Source organism: Onthophagus taurus, chromosome 11, assembly GCF_036711975.1.
Source record: "Onthophagus taurus isolate NC chromosome 11, IU_Otau_3.0, whole genome shotgun sequence".
Taxonomy (NCBI): Eukaryota; Metazoa; Arthropoda; class Insecta; order Coleoptera; family Scarabaeidae; genus Onthophagus; species Onthophagus taurus.
This window is the reverse complement of record NC_091976.1, coordinates 17,398,182-17,417,607: the sequence shown is the minus strand read 5'-3', so window position 1 is coordinate 17,417,607 and position 19,426 is coordinate 17,398,182. Positions and strand designations below refer to the sequence as shown.

Below are 19,426 nucleotides of genomic sequence, written 5' to 3'. Positions count from 1 at the left end.
TTAGACACACTTAATCAAGATAGAGAACCGATCTTTGTAGATGCGAGAGGTTAATCGATTATCGATATTACTCCTTTCTTCTGAACCTATGGTAATTGCTGGGTGGATTTAGTAACTCATTCACTACCGGTCCCAAGCTCAAGAACTACTATGCAAGCCTTGGATACTGGACGAATTTTACGGGGAATTAACACGACGAGACCAAAGAAAAACCGAATATGGAAATATTATGAAGTACGTATGGGATGTTGAAACATAGTATCGTTGAACAGTAAGACCAGGAAGTCCTCATGGAAATGAACAAATTCAAAGTAAATATTTGTGCGCTTTCTGCTAAACTAAAACGAAGGAAAAAGGGAACCAACGCTTACTTTTTCGCGGAAGTAGTGTTCATAAAAATATTTTGTTCATTACATTAAAATTCAACAGCGACAAAATACGCTTTAGTGTATATGCACCAGATGAAACCAAACCCCGCGAGGAGCGGTAAATATTTTTCAACGAAATACGAAACGATATTTATTATGGAGAATTTTAATTATAGAATTAGTAACAACGTCATTCTGTCTTCAAATATTTATCAACCTATGTGCTCAAAATGAGCTGAGAGTCAATAACACGGTCTTCCCGCATAAACACTAATGTAAACTTACATTTTCCAACACACAGAACCAGAGCTTTATTATTGACTTCATAAACATCAATAGATAAGTTAACCCTAGCCAAATGTGAGAATACTGTTATCGGCGAACTTTGTAATTTGGTAACCTTGTAACTTAAATCTAATATGGAATGGTGCGACGGAAGAACTAGGAAAATTAACATCAACAACGCAAAGCATGATAAAGCATGGTTTACTGAAGAAGTCAAGATACTAGACTCAAGATACTATTAAAAAAAAATAAACGCAGACATATTTATGGATACTATAGTTTGTAACAGAAATTGAGAAGAAACAATCTCTCTAAATAGTTTATACGCTGTTTCTTGGATTTTGGTGCAAATTATAAAAGTAAACAAGTAGTCATCAACAAATATGTATACTCTTCTCTGTCGATGATCTTTGATGTGGAGTGTTCAAATTTGGGCCAGAATACTCTTGCCAGTCTATTATAAACAATATGTTTATTTCTATTTCGACAATTTGCGGTACCTTATAAGAAATGGAAAATAACTCACTGCTTTCCATGTAATGAGGGTAACTATTTTGTTATTAAAGAAATAATTTCATTCGTATCTACATTTATTATCCGAACACATCAACCGTGTATAGCTCATAGTTGTGCTGCTTTCCCAAATTATCATTCTCATATACATGGATTCTATTGATTCTAAGAAATTTAATAAGTTTACATCCCTTTATAATGTTAAAATCATCTCAGTATCTTCTTTAAGCATCTTCCACCTTATCCTTAATTCAAGAATATTTCAATCGATCATCATAAAGATTTCAATGATACCTCAACCCGATCTGATTCTTCTTCTTTTTAATTAAGACAAAATCTTGTTTTCTGTTATAAATTATTAAACCTCTTGAGATGCGGAAGTCCAGTTTTCATGTCTTCTCTGAGGTGGTTCTCCAGAAAGTCTGTTCGATGTGGGTTTTTCTTCCTTTGCCCACTCCGACTACATATCGTCCTCCATTCTATCGGCATGGTCTCTCCAGTATCTTTGTCTTGATGTTATGAATCTAATATCGTCCTATATATCTAGATCTTCTTGTTTCACAGCACTCCTCTGGTCACATAACGTTACTCCTTTAATCGATCGCAATGCTCTCATCATTCCTAACCATACTTTTTGTTTTAGATGTCTCTGCCCGAGCTCAAAACTTTATCTTCTATTTGTCATGTATTTATCCAGACAAGGTGTCTTAAGTCGCTTACTTCCAAATAAGTGCAATTCATTTTTTGTGTGATTTGTTTGTCATAAACTGTCTACCTACATCTCTTGGGATCCTTTGTTATTACCATATTGATTCCGTTTTGCTTACAGATATTAACATGTTAAATTTTGACGTTTTAAATTTATCTAGCTATCGTTGTAGATCGTTATCATTTTCTGCCATTAGTAGTGCACTATTTCTTTTGCAGTAGCACCTCTTTAACACTATATACGATTTTATCCATTATAATATTAATAAAAGTTGGACTCAGATTGCCTCTCTGACAGATTCTTAAGTAGATATTTTGTTGTTTCATTTTTCCTTGTTTCTGGCATCATTTCGTTATCTTCCTACAGTATTATGTATATTATTTTTCTCTTTTTATTAAAATGAAATGTATATAATAATAAAGATATTACTACCTATGTTACATAATAATAAGTATAATGGGTTTCTATATTACATACATTCAAATTGTTTTAAAATAATAAAATTGTAAATAATAAATATTGTTTTAGTTGCAAAATTTGGTTACCTTTAACTAGAAAGTACGAATTACTTCGTTAACCTAACTGAAGCGAATTTGAGGAAACTGGTTTTGAGAGAACTGACGTAGTAGACAGTTTCCGTCCAGCGTCAGTGTCCTTCTCTCCCTGTGCATAGGGACTTAATGAGTTTAACCGACAATAAAACGCCGTTACACTGTCCTAATGTCATTAAGATCCGGTAAAAGCCGGAAATTAGAGTAACTGGGTTCGAGGAGGAAAGGGGGCGCACGATTGCACAATATCAAATGGCGAAGTTCGGATGCTATCGAGAGTGAGAACAAAAAGAGAGAGAGAGAGAGAGGGTTATGGTGACACGGCTAAGCTTTTATCTCGCACGGGGCCAAAGCTTTGGACCTCTCTTCGGCTTTTATAATTCTATTACTTATCCCTCCAATCGAGCTTTTTATCTTTTGGACGTACGCGTCGACTTTTGTACCTCTTAATTGCGTTATAGGTTCGAGCTTTTACCCGGTTCGTTACTATCCCTTGATACCAGACTTAAATCTATGGTGGCTTTATTTTATTTTTTTTTTTTAAGATTCAAAGTAATACAATCAGAATTATTATTTATTTCAAGATAAAGGGATCTAAATTTTTTATCGTATTATTTTATCTGTCATCTGGAATACTTCAAAAAAAAAAAATAGAAATAGGCGATTTGAAATCTTAAGTGTTTGTCGATATTTAATCTTTCATATTCAAACAACGCACATTTTTTTTATCATCTAAATAATCCTTTTTCTTTTTTTTTTTTGATAACAACTTATAAAACCACCAGCAATGATTTTAATGATTCAGTATTTTTTTAAAAATGAATTGTCGAAGTTGGGTAATTTTAATTCTTTCTTTAGTGGGTGCTATACTTATTGTAATTGGTGCTGTGTTAGGTTTTAAAGTATTGCCAGATTATGTACATGATCAAATAGCGGAGGTATTAATTTTTTGTTTCAACAACTTCACGTTATTAAAACTCTTAAATTTTATTAATTTAATTTATTAATAGCAAGTACGTCTTGAAGATGACACCGAACAATTCGAGCGATGGCGAAAATTGCCAGTCGATATGGCATTTAAAGTTTATATATTTGAAATTACAAATCCTGAAGAAGTAATTGCAGGCACAGAAAAGCCAAATGTTAAAGAAAGGGGACCATACGTTTATAAGTATTTAAAAATTTATTTATTCATCAATTATTACTTAATTTTGTATTGTTTATTTTCAGCGAGAGCAGGGAGAAAACTGGTATTAGTCGAAATAAAACGGCAGATACCTTAACTTATAAACAGTATCAACAGTATTCGTTTAATAAAGAAGCATCTGGAATTAATACGGAAGAAGACGAATTTTATGTTCTTAACACACCTTTAATAGTACTATTTTTTTTTAATTAAATCCTTTTTTTTCAATCCAGTAGTTCTAGATTTAGTTGTTCTTCCGCGCTAGATTGTTGTATATTTTTCTTGAACTAAAAGTAAAACCATCACCAAACATAGAACGGACACTCCCTTCCCCGTATTAATCCGTTATATCGAGGTTTTACTGTACCTACTAATTTTTTAGGGAGCCTTCCAAACAATAGATCTTATGGGTGGATTTGGATCATTGGTAAACGATGTTTGGGAAGGAGCATTTAGCGATCACCAAATACTTGGCCCATTCATTAAAATTAAAGTGAAGGATTATCTTTTTGGAGGTTTAGTATTTTGCACCGATTTAACCAACTCGATGTGTGGACTCGTAACAGAAACCTCAAAACAAATGAAAAATTTAGAAATAACACCAGAAGGTTACATTTCGTTCTCTTTCTTTAAATTTGTAAGTTGCAAAGAATATATCAATTCAGGTAAATTACTTAATTCCTTTTCGGTTGTCTACAGAAACAAAATGCCCATGATGGAGAATATGTTATAAAAGCTGGTATGGATGTCGTTGAAGATCTCGGTTTAATTGAAAATTGGGAACAAACTACTAAATTAGACACATGGGAGGATGATGGTGAATGTAATACAATAAGAGGTAGAGATTCATCCATTTATCCGCCATATATTGAAGAAGAAGATGAATTCGATATATATAGTACCGATATTTGCAGGTATTTTTATTAAAATTTCTTTTAAACGTTAAGAAATTATTAAAAATAATTGTTTAGAGTGGTTAGATTAGAATATAAACGAGAAGAAGAGTACAAAGGTGTAACTGGACAACGAAGACATTTAAAACAAGATACTCTTACAAACACTGGAAGTAACTCTTGCTTCTGTACGAAGTATACAGCAACTTTGGAGGGTTCTAGAGATGAATGTTTGCCAAATGGTTTTGTGGACCTATTTACGTGTCTGAAAGCATCGGTTATTTTGTCTTTCCCTCATTTCTTGTGGGCTGATAAAGATACAGCAGCCACTGTAACAGGTTTAACTCCAGATGAAGATAAACATATAACTTTTGTTAACGTTGAACCGGTAAAATATGAAAATATTATTAAAATTTCACCATAATTTATTAAGAAACTAAATATTTAGGGAACTGGATATCCTCTGCAAGGATCTAAAAGAGTTCAATTTAATATGATTCTTAGACCAATCAAAGGAATTGACATGACACAGACATTAACACCAGCCATGGTGCCTTTAATTTGGATTGACGAAGTATTTTATTTTTGTTTTGTTTGATTTAAATGTTAATTTTAATGTTTTTAGGGTGTTGAGTTGACGGATGACTTAATCGACGAACTCGATGAAAAATACTTGAGTAAATTAGTTTTGGTCGATGCTGTTACGTGGACCTTAATAGCTGTAGGGATAGTTTTGTTCCTCGTTTTCGGATGTTGGTTTATATTTAAGAAAAAAAAATAATTAAATAGAAGGAAACTGATATTAATATTTTTTGATATTTTGTTTATTTTAATTTTAAATAAAAATGAGGTTTATAAAGTATTTCAAATGCCGTTTACTTTCTTAGAATAATTTCAAAATTCAAAGAAATTTAAAGCAATATCTTATCGTATTCCTTTGAAAATATTTTGAAGTGAATTCTATTTTTAACAAAATTAAATTGATAGGGCGATTAAATTGCGTACACTCAAAGATTTAAATTTTATCTTTAATCAGAATAAATAAATGTAGATATAACCGAAATTTATATTGAAACTTGTTTTATTAAAATGATGAATGATTCTAAATCTCTAAATCTTAAAAATCCGTTGTTAACAATTTAGATAGTTAATTTATCATTTCATTTCATTGATTTAAAATAATCTTGAAAGATTATTGTTATTATATTGTTGTAGGCATGAATACATTGAGATTAAGTATCTAATATCCAATAAGATCCTACAAGAAGAGGTTGGTTTACTCAGAAATTAGGAAGAGTTCTCGATAAGCGTAAACTTCTCGACAAAAATGAACTTTAAATTTGTCACATGAATTTTTCACACATTTAATACATTATTTTGACTCCCTAAGGTGGAAAATAGGTGTAGATAAAACTGGACTGATTTTATTTACAATTAAACTTGAAAATATGTTTCAAGTATTTGACTTGACGTTGAACTCTTTCAAGAGTGCAACAAAAATCTGCCAAGATACGAGGTCTCCATTTGCCCTGGCATCGTTTTACCATGCTCGAAATATCATGATGGAACCTTTCTCCATGTTCGTCGTTAACAGCTCCTAGATTCTCGGGAAAGAAGTCGAGGTGGAACTGTTGAATGTTTATATTGAGTGCATGCACCCAATGTTTGATACGTCTACAGTAGTTCTATCCGATCTTTGCAGCTTGGTTGTGACTTCTCAAAAAATGTTGCGCAAAACATTTCCAAGCAGATTTCTCTAAACGAACTCAAATTTTCTTCGAATATATTACTTTTAAACAATTCCATAATCTGAACTCCGTCTTTTCTTTCAAGTATATAAAACCTGAGCGTTTGCGATCCATGGCTTTGACAAAATTTGTATCAAACCTAGTTTTGTATGTAAAGGTGGTAAAAGTACTTTGGTAGTCTCGACAAAAGGAGGGTGTAAAACATGTTTTTCTCCAGGAGTGAGGCACTTCCGCTTTGGCCAGTCTTTCTTGCGATAATGATTGTTTCGATCTTTGCTGTTCCACTTACTTTGTAAACCCAACTGTTATCCTAGAAGTGAAGTAATGACTTTTAAGTCACCACATAGTGTAAATGAATAGTATATTGTTTTATATGGAAGAGAAGCAGTGCTTTTTATGGCGTGGTCTGTCGCTTAGCGACGAACGCAGTGAGTCGCTAATGACAGATGAGCCGTTAAAATTGTGGCGTGTCCGACAGTTTGCCGGACGAACGAAGTGAGTCCGGCAATGACGGACCAGCCACAAACGAATCTGCTTCTCTTCCGAATAAAACATAGTATTTTTTCTTCAAACGTTGCAAATAATACGGCGCTAAAGTGAAATGTTCTTCAACGTTATGGCGCTAAAGTGAAATTTACTTTAGCGCCATAACGCTGAAGTACTTTTTTGCTATGTTGATCTTAGCAACCGTCGTTATGCAACAATGACTTACTTCTACCGCGAGTAAACACGACAACAAAGTTGTCATTTAATGACGTTTGAAGAAAATAGTATATTGTTTTATATGGAAGAGAAGCAGTGCTTTTTATGGCGTGGTCTGTCGCTTAGCGACGAACGCAGTGAGTCGCTAATGACAGATGAGCCGTTAAAATTGTGGCGTGTCCGACAGTTTGCCGGACGAACGAAGTGAGTCCGGCAATGACGGACCAGCCACAAACGAATCTGCTTCTCTTCCGAATAAAACATAGTATTTTTTCTTCAAACGTTGCAAATAATTGCAATATAAATTTTAATAAATTTAATAAAATGACAATTAACTTATTTTCCAATACGGCGCTAAAGTGACATGTGCTTCAGCGCTATGGCGCTAAAGTGAAATTTACTTTAGCGCCATAACGCTGAAGTACTTTTTTGCTATGTTGATCTTACCAACCGTCGTTATGCAACAATGACTTACTTCTACCGCGAGTAAACACGACAACAAAGTTGTCATTTAATGACGTTTGAAGAAAAAATGTATTATACAGGATTTTCTAACAAATATTAGAACGATAATATGAAAACAACGGAAAACGATTCTTCAGAATATAATAATGACAATAGCAAAAATTTTTTGAAGAAGAAATTTGGTGTTGGTGATATGTTGAAAATTGAAGTAAAATGTTAGAAATCGAAGTGATCCGTCCACGCCATTTCGCTGTCTTACCCATTCTATTGATTTCTTATCACTTATTTCCATGTTTGATATGACTCGTTCCTCGTTCTATATGGCGTTGAGTAGCTTAAATCTTGTTGATAGATTTCATGATGAGTGCTCATGTTTTAGCACCATATATCAAGATCGGGATCACATACTCTTTTAGTACCTTTACCTTCACATAGGTTTTAAATTTCTTGTTCTTGCTCTGTAATACATGTCTTAACCTACCGAACACTGTCCACACCAGTCTTATTCTTCGACTCAGATCCGCTGTTTGCATTTGATTATCTGCTCTTATGTTTTGTCCTAGATATACACTTAGCGGCATAAAAACGCATCACCTAAAATGATGACCAGTTTCAAAATGCAATAACTTTTGAACCTATTGCTCAATTTGAATAAGTTTTTTTTATTTGAAAGGTCTACCTCTGTCAATATTTCTGTAGGTGCCTACGCCATTTTGGCATTCTTCAATTTCAGCAATTGCGCGTTTAGGTTGCCGTTGATTCATCATTTTAATTCAGCATTTTAAGAATATTAAGCGCAACAAGTATCACCCATAACACATTTCATTGCATCAACAGCTTTATGGAAGTGATTTTGAAAATCGATTAATATTTTGTCAATGGGCACAAGAACGAATGCGGTTGGAGGTTTATTTCTTTGGTAACGTGCTATTGTCGGATGAGTCTACTTTTACAAACAAAGGACAAGTCAATAGACACAACATTCATTATTGGAGCGTTGAAAATCCGAGATGGTTGCGTGAAGTAGAACATCAACGACCTTGGTCGGTTAATGTTTGGTGTGGCATAATTGGTGATAAATTGATCGGTCCATACTTTATTGATGGTATGCTGAATGGGGAGAAGTACCGAAAGCTTTTAGATGACGTTTTACCAATGTTATTTGTAGATTTGAGCAGAGAAGAAAGACAAAATATGTGGCTGCAAAATGATGGGTGTTCAGCACATATTGCACGTGAAGCTTTAGATCGGGATTATGCTGGGCGATGAATTGAAAAGGGAGGTCCAATTTCCTGGCCTGCCAGATCACCTGATTTAACACCTCTTGATTGTTTCTCTGTGGGGCGTCCTTAAGGATGATGTTTATCGCGAAGTACCGACTACGCCAGAAAACATGAAAGAGCGGATAAGAAATGCATGCAGAAATAGTAGCCAAGAAAACCTTTTAAGATGTAAAGAAAGTTTTAGTAGAAGGGTTAATAAATGTATTGAAGTGGGTGGGGAAATATTTGAACGTTTATTATAAATTTTATACTTGTTGATTAATAGTATAGTTTAATCATTTTTTTATGAATAAACAATATTTAAAACTATTTGAATAAAAAAATTATTTAGATTTTGTCTACAAAAGATGTTTTGCCGTCGTACTGGCAAACCACACGGTATTTTTTTTTTTTAATTATTTTACTTTTATCCATAGATTCAGATTTTGCAATCAAAAACATAGGGTGCCATTTAAAAAATTGGTCATAACCTTCATATGACCTTGAAAATAAGGTGACGGTCAAAAAATGTTATTAACAACTTTCATTTAGTTCATTTTTATGTAAAATGAACCATTTTCGAGATAATCGCTTGTCTCACGTTAAATGGACCACCTGTATATGTCAGTGATACAATGATAATTGCCTTTATCATTAAAATTTATAGATCATATTATGTATGGTTTAAAATGGTAGTTGATATTAATCAAATTGATAATGATTATAATCAAAATCACTATAAGATCTAATCATTTGTAAATACCAAGTAGATCAGATGTATTAAAATTAATAATAATTAAACAGAACTAAACTAATACCGAAGACGAAAATTAAATATAATAAATTGAAATGAAGTGAAGATATACCATGACGTGGCTGAATTATTTTATATAATCTAAATGAATGTATAGATTTAAGCAATACAGATAAAGCGCGGCCTTTATCTTTATATCATGATATCAATATTAATGTTATCGCGTGAATAACAAATATGACATCCTTATTATTAATCATCTATTTATAAACAAAGCAATTTCAAGTTGTGTCAAGCATCATCAAGTTGTGATTACAACCAACTCCTATGACTTAAATTATTAAACTTATTTTTAACCAAAATCCAGAGCTGTTCCTTACTAGAACCAAATAAGATAATATGAAGCACTGAACCCTAGGTTAACATACGTTGAAGTTTCTCCATCCATTCAACCTCTATCTAGTTTGGTAAACACATAATTGGCAATAGATAGTTGCTTATCACTAATAGGATCATTCAACCACGTTTCAATACTAATACAGAATATTTTCGATCAAAAAGACTCAATGTGTCATCATCGCAGGTCAGGAGGGAACCAATAATGTCAAATGTAAAACTATATAAGAAAAGCAGTGTTTTTTTATGGTAAATGTGTAGACTTTCCTTCTTTTTACAACAACTAATTTTATGAAGCTTAGAAAACAAATATGATGGTTATGCTCCATGATAACGTTTCACTTATTTTATTGTTATAATATCATTATTCTAATTTTATTATTTACTTTTATATATTATTAACTTTTGGCGTATAACGATTCATTATTATCGATGAATAACATTAATAAATACTTCTTCAAAATCCCTTAAATTACTTTATTGCCGTTTATTACTCACAGATCATATTTTTTGATAACGAAATTTTTTATTTTATTTTCCTTCATTGATATATCTTAGCTTTATCAATATTTGATACAAACAGATATCGGTGGCTATATATTTTCCAGAACGTTATTATTTTTAATTGATGCACACAGTATTGAAAAAGTAACAAATGCTGCAAAAATGGTGAATAGGTACTGTATTTCCAAATTAATTATAATTGTTGGAGTTCTTATAATATTTGGTGCTCTTCTTATTGGAATGGTTATTGTTCCTTATTCTATACGATCTAAAACAATTACGGTAATAATTTAAAATCTATAATTTTCTTTAAGTTTAATCAGCCTATTTAGGACTCACTTGTCGACGGCACAATACAATACGATCGTTGGGTAAATCAACCTTTTCCAATTAACTTTAATGTCTACTTATTTGAAATTAAAAATCCGCTGGAAGTTTTAAATGGATTAGAAAAACCGAACTTGCATCAAAGAGGTCCTTATGTGTACACGTAATAAATAATTTAATTCGATTTAATACTTAAGTTTTAATATATTTTTATTTTTCTTATAGCCAAACAAGTATTAAACGCGATATTAAACGTGATTCGGTCTATGATACATTATCTTACAAACAATATTATCATTTTGAGTTTAATCAGAATCTTTCTGGTGAATATACCGAAAACGATGAATTTTACGTGCTTAATGCACCTTTACAGGGATCATTTCAAATTTTTGAAAGAATGGGAATGGCGAAGGAGCTGGAAGACTGGTGGGAGGAAGCGTTTGACGGTTATGAAATAATTGGTCCTTTTATTAAAATCAAAGTGAAAAATTTCTTATTCGATGGTGTTAAATTTTGTACAGATCCAACCAATTTTATGTGCTCCATAATGATCAGTTCACCCACTACTAGAAGTAGGAGTATGAAATTGACTGAAGATGGTGCTTTATCATTTTCAGCGTTTGGATATGTAACAATTTTCTTATTTTTCTTTATTTATTATTGATATATATATTCATAGAAACAAGATAATCACGATGGTGAATACAAGATATTTGCTGGAGTTTCCGATTTATATCTTGAAAGTAAAGTGGGATTAATCACGGCTTGGGAGAATTCAGACACTTTAAATATTTGGAAGGCAGGTTCATGTAATACGGTGAGAGGAAGAGACTTTACCATTTATCCTCCTTATATAGACGAAATTGATGTATTCGCTATTTTTAGTACTGACTTGTGCAGGTTAGGTCCTATTTCAAAACTTTTTAAAAAATATGATAGGTATACTTGTAGAGCGGTAACTTTACAATACCAAGATCAACATGAATACCAAAATATAGAGGGGCAAAGAAGATTTTTAAGACGCGATACACTATCGAACCAAGCCGGAAACTCTTGCTATTGTACAAAGCGGACCGCAAACTTAAATGGATCAAGAACAGAATGTTTGCCAGATGGTTTTTTGGATATGAATGAGTGTATGTTATCACCTGTTGTTGTATCTTTCCCACATTTTTTATGGACTACAACAGATATCAGTCAAACTGTAACCGGTTTAAAACCAGAAGAAGACAAACATGTGACTTTTATAACAATAGAAAGAGTAAGTGTATTTAGTATCCTATAAGTTAATCTATAAGATTAGTAGAATAGATTAAACTCATTTTTATGACATTTTATCCTGGTGCTTTTCGTTTTCTGTTATCTGTTTCTACACCTTGAATAACACTAAAAATTCATGTTACAAATTGTTTCATGTTACCCATTTTCGAAATCTTTCTGTTGAGGAGTAATTTTATTCTACCTTCTAAAGAGTAATCTACAACGTTTTCTTCAATAATAGATGGCTATAAAAGGATAGCTCCAAGCTGACATGTCAGTATGTAACTCAAAAGGTTTGAAATAATCAGAGTAACGCAATATCGGCGCTGATACTAGACATTTCTGTCATCAAAATTTTTTTCAAGAGATTAATTATAGGTGCTAACAGTGACAAAAATCTGTCTTCAACATCAACCTTGCTGGAATCAACGTGGAGATCAGATTCATCTACAGCTTTCAAACAATTCAATCCCACACGTTGGAAGGGCAACATGTTCTCCAAAAGGGAAAGTAAAATAATAACACATTTTTTAATAATTTACAAGTTTAGAATCAAAGTTTGTCTAAACGCTTAACTCATCCACAATATACTCATAGATTGCACTCATTCACCACATAACTCAAATAATGAAGTGTTGACCTTGCTAATTGATAGCTTTCCTAGTTTACTGAAAGTCTTGCTTTCAAAGTAAATTTCAAATGTTCGTCTGCTAAGAGATCACTCGTCATCACATCCAAAGATGGCAAAAAAAGTTAACGCCTAATATCAAAACTTGAAGAATCATTATGCGTGAAGCTCCCACATCTAACGAACCCATCTCGTCCCAAACCGTCAATATTTAAATATGGTCTCTCATCTGGATCACAATTATTTAACATCATGTTAATAACAACTTTCATCTTTTCGACCGAAAACCAGTATGTTCAATCATTTGCCGACCACCAAGTGACGACGTCATCCGTTTTCTAATAAAGATGGATTGCATTTTGTACAATAACGAATGCTATATCATTTTTTATCTGTGGTATTTATTACAAGAGAAATAAAATTACACAAAGCAATCGCTTGCAAGATGTCCAGGATTTTTACTGTTACAGTATGCTCTTAGATTCTAGTGATGAGATGACGCGTGTTAACTCATCGGAAAACTAAATTCGTTTACTTTCTTACAATTTTACTTATGCTATTAAACTGAATTCTGTGATGAATAATCTTTAACGTAGCTTGCTCATATACTGTACAGAAACTGTAATTAATTACAAGTTTATAAAGAGGAGATGAATTTGTAGAACAAATTTCCAAAAACCATTGTCCAAGCACACTTTTAGCGTCTTCTCTGATGACTATACAGTTGCCAATATTGATATTTTCTCCAAGTATTGAATTTATAAAAAAAACCCGATGTGACTGGGTCTAATCATAGAAAACACTAGTTTATCTGGAACAAGTAACACAATGGCATCCGAAGCTATCAATATTTTCAAGTGGTTGGGAGACACTTGCTATGTTCACTATGTCGAATACTTGGGTAACGGAACAGAATTTAAAAACTTAAACACCTACCATGTAATATATAATGAATAACCCTAAGTTGAAGACAGACAAGGGATGGGAATGAAATTGAGATGGTTCAAAGAATAAACGAAAAAACTAGCAATCAAATGGAGCTATCTGACGTTAACTCTGATTAAGCAAATGCAAAACCACTATGGCCTGAAAATCAAAGGAAATACAGATTCTCTAGAAAAAATGAGAGCTACTGTATGCGGTTTGAACTTTCACGTACATGGTGCAAATAAAACGCAGAAAGCTAAAAAATAGAAGTTATGAGCTCAAAACATATTTTCATTTGTTTGAAAAACTCAACATATCATTGATTCCTTCAATGTAGTTTGGACGTACATTAACAAAAGAATGTAGACTTCCACCTTAACTGTTATGAAGCTGGTATAAGATTCAACTAATCAGGTATCTCGGGAAATAAATTAAAAGTAATCAGATGGTTTAAAGTTTAGGATCTTTGCCTTGCCAACTCACAATCCAACATTAAATCATGATATGCACTTTTGAATATTTTGCATTATTGAATTTGTTTCACGAACCGTTACACCGTTATTATTCTTATTTTTATCGCTAAACGGCATCATCTCCTCTTCACTTGACAGAGTAATTTCCATCATCCCCTAATCTGATACCACGTGTTGTAGTCAGTTAGAGGTTATGTATTGTTTGTTTGCAATATTATTATAATCTTCGTGTATTAAATATAATGAGTAGCGAGTTTATTTGATGACTATAAAGCAATTTCAAGATATATGCTCTGTAGGTTGGTTGATTGTAAGTTGAGAGGAAAAATCAGCAACCGATCAAAAAAAGTCGCTAATGAATATTATCAGAAGATTCATGATCACATAAAGGCTTTTCTAACCAGACCATCTTATTATCTTATCTATATACAGTGAAACTAAAAATGTAGGTTATGAGTACACAAACAATTTTTATTTATCAAACGAATCTTCACCGATTTATCTAAACCTGAGCTGGTGGATATGTTTCTAAGACTGAATTCAAAATGTTAATGTGATAGAAAAAATTCCGAATTTTGTTGTACTTTTACTGGTTTATTTATCATTTTTGTTGTCTAACTAGTTTCGGCAAAAAGCCATCATCAGAGACAAAAGTCAATGAATGTTACAGGAAATTATATCGAAAACATAAAGCGGTGAACAAATTAAATTATTATTGTCACATAATTTACTTAAAATAAACGTAAACAAATTTTATTTTTTTAATTCTTTAAAGATTTAACTCCGCATGGACATCTTTTGTGGTAGATGTTACAAGATGGTCAGACCATCTTGTAAATTCATTGACTTTTGTCTCTGATGATGGCTTTTTGCCGAAACTAGTTAGACAACAAAAATTATAAATAAACCAGTAAAGGTACAACAAAATTCGAAATTTTTTCTATCACGTTAAACAAACTGGTATAATGGATATTAACTTCAATTTCAACCTAATCAAAATGTTAATGACTCCTTTAATAATGTAGTTTAGACATTAGACATATTTTCATTTTTATACATAAGTTTAATGGTTATAAGTTATAAGTTTATAATGGCTACGATAAGAAAAAGTGATATCCAAAACCTGAATGCTGCCGATTTAAATCAATTACAATTTAAATCGTCATTTAGATTAATCAGTCGTACCGACTAAACCGATATATCATTGCATAGGGCGCCAATTTTCCTATAGATTCTATATGGTTTCGGAGTTTTGTCCGTATGATATAAGAAAGTTATAATGCCGAAAGTGTAAGCTCTGTGAATGCGAAAATTGAATGCGGTACAAAAGATTCTCTATCGAATTCCATCAACAGTTTTGCAATATTTGTATTAATAACGGAGATACACACTTTCAGCGGTATACTGAAAATCAAAAAATCGCTGTATTTTGGAACCGATTGAGGTACAAACGAAATCGAAAGTGGTACAAACGGGTACAAACGATTCTCTATCGAATTCTATCGACCGTTTTGCGATATCTCTATTAATAACAGAGATACACACTTTCAGCGGTATTCTGAAAAATCAAAAAATCGCTGTATTTTGGAACCGGTTGAGGTACAAACGAAATCGAAAGTATAATGGCTAAGATAAGAAAAAGTGATATCCAAAACCTGAATGCTGCTGATTTAAATCAATTACAATTTAAATCGTCATTTAGATTAATCAGTCGTACCGATTAAACCGATATATCATTGCATAGGGCGCCAATTTTCCTATAGATTCTATATGGTTTCGGAGTTTTGTCCGTATGATATAAGAAAGTTATAATGCCGAAAGTGTAAGCTCTGTGAATGCGGAAATTGAATGCGGTACAAAAGATTCTCTATCGAATTCCATCAACAGTTTTGCAATATTTGTATTAATAACGGAGATACACACTTTCAGCGGTATACTGAAAAATCAAAAAATCGCTGTATTTTGGAACCGATTGAGGTACAAACAAAATCGAAAGTGGTACAAACGGGTACAAACGATTCTCTATCGAATTCTATCGACCGTTTTGCGATATCTCTATTAATAACGGAGATACACACTTTCAGCTTTATTCTGAAAAATCAAAACATCGCTGTATTTTAAAACCGATTGAGATACAAACGAAATCGAAAGTGGTACAAACGGGTACAAACGATTCTCTATCGAATGGTATTAATAAAATTAGAATATCAAAAAGTGGGGCTCCGGCAATTTCTCAAATTTTTTTTATTTCTATAGATCCTGAAGTACAAACGAAATTAAAGGTGGTACAAACGAGTACAAACGATTCTTTATCGAATAGTACTAATAAAACCAAAATATCGTAAACTCGGGTTCCAGGTTCACAGAGCTGAAAAGTGTATTAATGCGCTCCAAAACTGTGCCGGAAAGGCTGTTTTTACAAAATGCAGTAAAACCTGGTTAGAACGTATTGTATATTTTTATTGAACTAAAAACAGAACTAATACTAGATCTAGAATTAGAAAGATTCGGGTTAAGCCGTACGCCTTTTAAGACTACAAAACCCACCTATGGGAAGTTAGGTGGGTTTAGTAGTGATTATAACAAGAGAACCAGTCAACCGATTTCGATAAACAATGTCTCATTTGAAAGCCTAATCTTTAGCCAATCTTTAGACAACCGCATTCAGCCAAGCACAAACTTTCGATTGAGATATAAAACATTAAAATCCGTTAAGCCGTTCTCTAATTATAGTCGATTTAGTTTAAATTAATTTTTTTATATTGGGGGCTAGACTTTCGGACGTTCACACGTGCATAAACAACGAGCCGAACACGGTGTCATTCCGAGGGCTGTACAAGGTTAACGGGAGAGAATTGAAATCAGGCATTGTGATTTCCATAAAAGAAACTATGACGAATCGAATGATGTATAGATCTTGATCATCGGGTACATCGTTTACGAGTTATCACCACTTAAAAAGGTCATTTTTGTGTTATTTTCGTGTACCTTAGCATTATTTTGGCGTTTTAGCGGAATTCGAAAGAGATTTCGAATCGGGCATTTCCACTTTCGTATTGGCCAAGGATTAAGCTTTCGAATGAGACATTGTTTAGCGAAATCGGTTGAGTGGTTCTCTTGTTATAATTAAAATACTATACATGTAAAATCTTATCTAATTGGGGGCTAACTTTGCATAGGTGCTAAACCCGATGTTTCTAGTTCTAGATCTAGTGGTTCTTATTTTAGTTGTTATTCAGTGCTAGATTGTTGTATATTTTTATTGAACTACAAGTATAGCTAAGTAATACAGAAATCAACGGTATGGGTAGCTGTTCGAATTTGTGCGCATTGAAGTCATTCAAACAATTTAAAGTGCAAATTAAAAAATTATTATATAACGGAGCTACCCCGTATTAATCCGTTATATTCAGGTTTTACTGCAATTTTAAAATCTCGTATTCGATATTTTTATGCACCGATAAAAAGAGTATGAAATATCCTGTATGATTGATATTGATTTAGTTTTTTGTTGCTACCAAATCTCTAGAGACAACGAAGATATCGGCTTGTAAATTAGGTGGAAAAACTGGGATAAAAGTTTGTTACTGTCGTAAGTTAAGATTAAGTTAGAACCGTTTTTACCAAACGTCTGTTAAGGTTATCTACCATATTCTTTCATAACATTTTGTTTCAAGGTTTATAATTTTTTAATTCAGGAATATTTTTATCATCTCAATTTTAGAGTTTTAAGTATTTAAGTTTCTTAGTTTTATGTCTCCAATTTTCAGTGATAGGACAAATTTTATTTAATCAGAGATTTTTATGATAATTTAGAATAATTTGTATCCATAATCATTTTTTTCATCCTTTTACTTTTTAATTTAAACTCAATTTTGATGTAAAATAAGGTAATTTTGCGTATTTTAGCTTTTTTAACGTTATAACTTTATAACACAGTGTATAGTTGTCAAGCATTTTTTATTCATAAACTGTTTTTATTTTATTATAGGATACAGGAATTCCTTTGATTGGAGCCAAAAGATTTCAATATAACATGGTACTTAGACCAATAGATGGAATAAGCATAACAACATTATTAAATCCATCTATGGTACCTTTATTATGGACGGAAGAGGTAAATGTTTATTAAAAATTACTTTAATAAATTATTTTCTTTTTGTTTTAGAGTTTTGAATTATCAGGAGAATTACTTGAAACCGTCGAAAATTACGTTTATGATATGCGTGTGACGCAAATACTTACTTGGGTTTTTACGATATTAGGAATGGTAATAATTATTTTTGTTGTATGTTGGTATATATTTTTTGTAATTTCTCCCATAATAAAACAACCAGCCAATCCTTAATTTTTGGATTTCTATGCCAGTAGGTTTCCAAATATTTCAAACATTTTTCATATATTTTTTTAAACTAGATTGTTTATTCAATTTGATTTACTTTTCACTGATGGATTGACTGTTGACGATTAAAACTATAAATAGAGTTCGTATAGTAAAAAGAGAGATTTTCTATTCAATTGGGTTGTGTTAGTAATAAATCTAAACTTGATAAATCAAGTCCTGGGCGACTTGAACGGTAGCTTCTAAACTGTAATTAGTTTTCGATCGGAGGAACAGGCTCATTTCGTACCGTGACAGTTCGCATTAATAGACAAATACGTTCGGAGGTATCGGTAAATCACGTCGACAAGTTCAATATTGACTTAATGATACGCGCTAAACGTTTAAACTGACTACGGTATTGTTTACGAATTCTGTACATACAATAAACCCATCCTCTATAATTATCAAACTTTATATGTACATTAAATGGAAACAAAAACTAATTAATTTTAATAACGACCATTTTTTGGCCCTATAATTTAATCCTTGTGGCTATCGTTTTAGGTAGAAAGGAACATTTTTCGTTTGTGTTTCCGATGGTTAATTAATATTGATGTGTATGCCGGGCATCGATTTTGAACGTCGACGATGTCGCCCGTAATATTTGATTAAGTACTGTTCTTAATGGGCGAGTGATTAGTTGTCGCGTTTTCCCCAACAACTCTTCCCCCATACAAACCAGCCTGACGTGTACACCTGATATCTATTAATGGAAAATTCTAAACGAGCCCACCGTCGTTATTCGAACACACGTAGTACTATACGGGTGTTCGAAAATAAATAGCAGCAATGTGTAACTGCTAATGTCTCGCGTTACAAACCTTCCCCACATCCCCTTCTTTTTTCAACGCCGATTCGTATTTATAACCCGACAGAGTTATTAAATTACTCTTTCCAAAGCTTCAAAAAACAAAATGAAACAAAAATGTCTAAATATTTAAAATAAAAATTAAAATCACATTTAGAATGTAATCTAGGTAATCTATACTTTGAATATTTAATGGCGATGAACAATGTGGGCGTGGAGGGTAAATTATAGAAATGTATGCCCATCGGATCGATCGTATATAAAAGCACGTGGGGCATTCCCA

At 32.4% G+C, this 19,426-nt stretch overlaps 3 protein-coding genes across 5 annotated transcripts in view; 2 read left to right on the top strand and 1 right to left on the bottom strand.

Moving 5' to 3' along the window:
- LOC111424234 (tenascin accessory) overlaps window positions 1–19,426 on the bottom strand; it is a 595,836-nt gene that overhangs the window by 189,135 nt on the left and 387,275 nt on the right. The window lies entirely within an intron of this gene.
- LOC111424236 (sensory neuron membrane protein 2-like) lies at window positions 3,230–5,365 on the top strand. The gene is made up of 8 exons (XM_023057717.2): window positions 3,230–3,364; window positions 3,437–3,597; window positions 3,657–3,804; window positions 3,995–4,249; window positions 4,312–4,526; window positions 4,584–4,893; window positions 4,954–5,079; window positions 5,131–5,365. Exons 1-8 carry the CDS (start codon window positions 3,245–3,247, stop codon window positions 5,284–5,286), a joined length of 1,491 nt encoding a protein of 496 aa, XP_022913485.2. The 5' UTR covers window positions 3,230–3,244; the 3' UTR covers window positions 5,287–5,365.
- LOC111424197 (sensory neuron membrane protein 2-like) lies at window positions 10,477–18,409 on the top strand. The gene is made up of 7 exons (XM_023057642.2): window positions 10,477–10,618; window positions 10,669–10,826; window positions 10,889–11,291; window positions 11,343–11,563; window positions 11,615–11,924; window positions 17,943–18,068; window positions 18,120–18,409. Exons 1-7 carry the CDS (start codon window positions 10,499–10,501, stop codon window positions 18,297–18,299), a joined length of 1,518 nt encoding a protein of 505 aa, XP_022913410.2. The 5' UTR covers window positions 10,477–10,498; the 3' UTR covers window positions 18,300–18,409.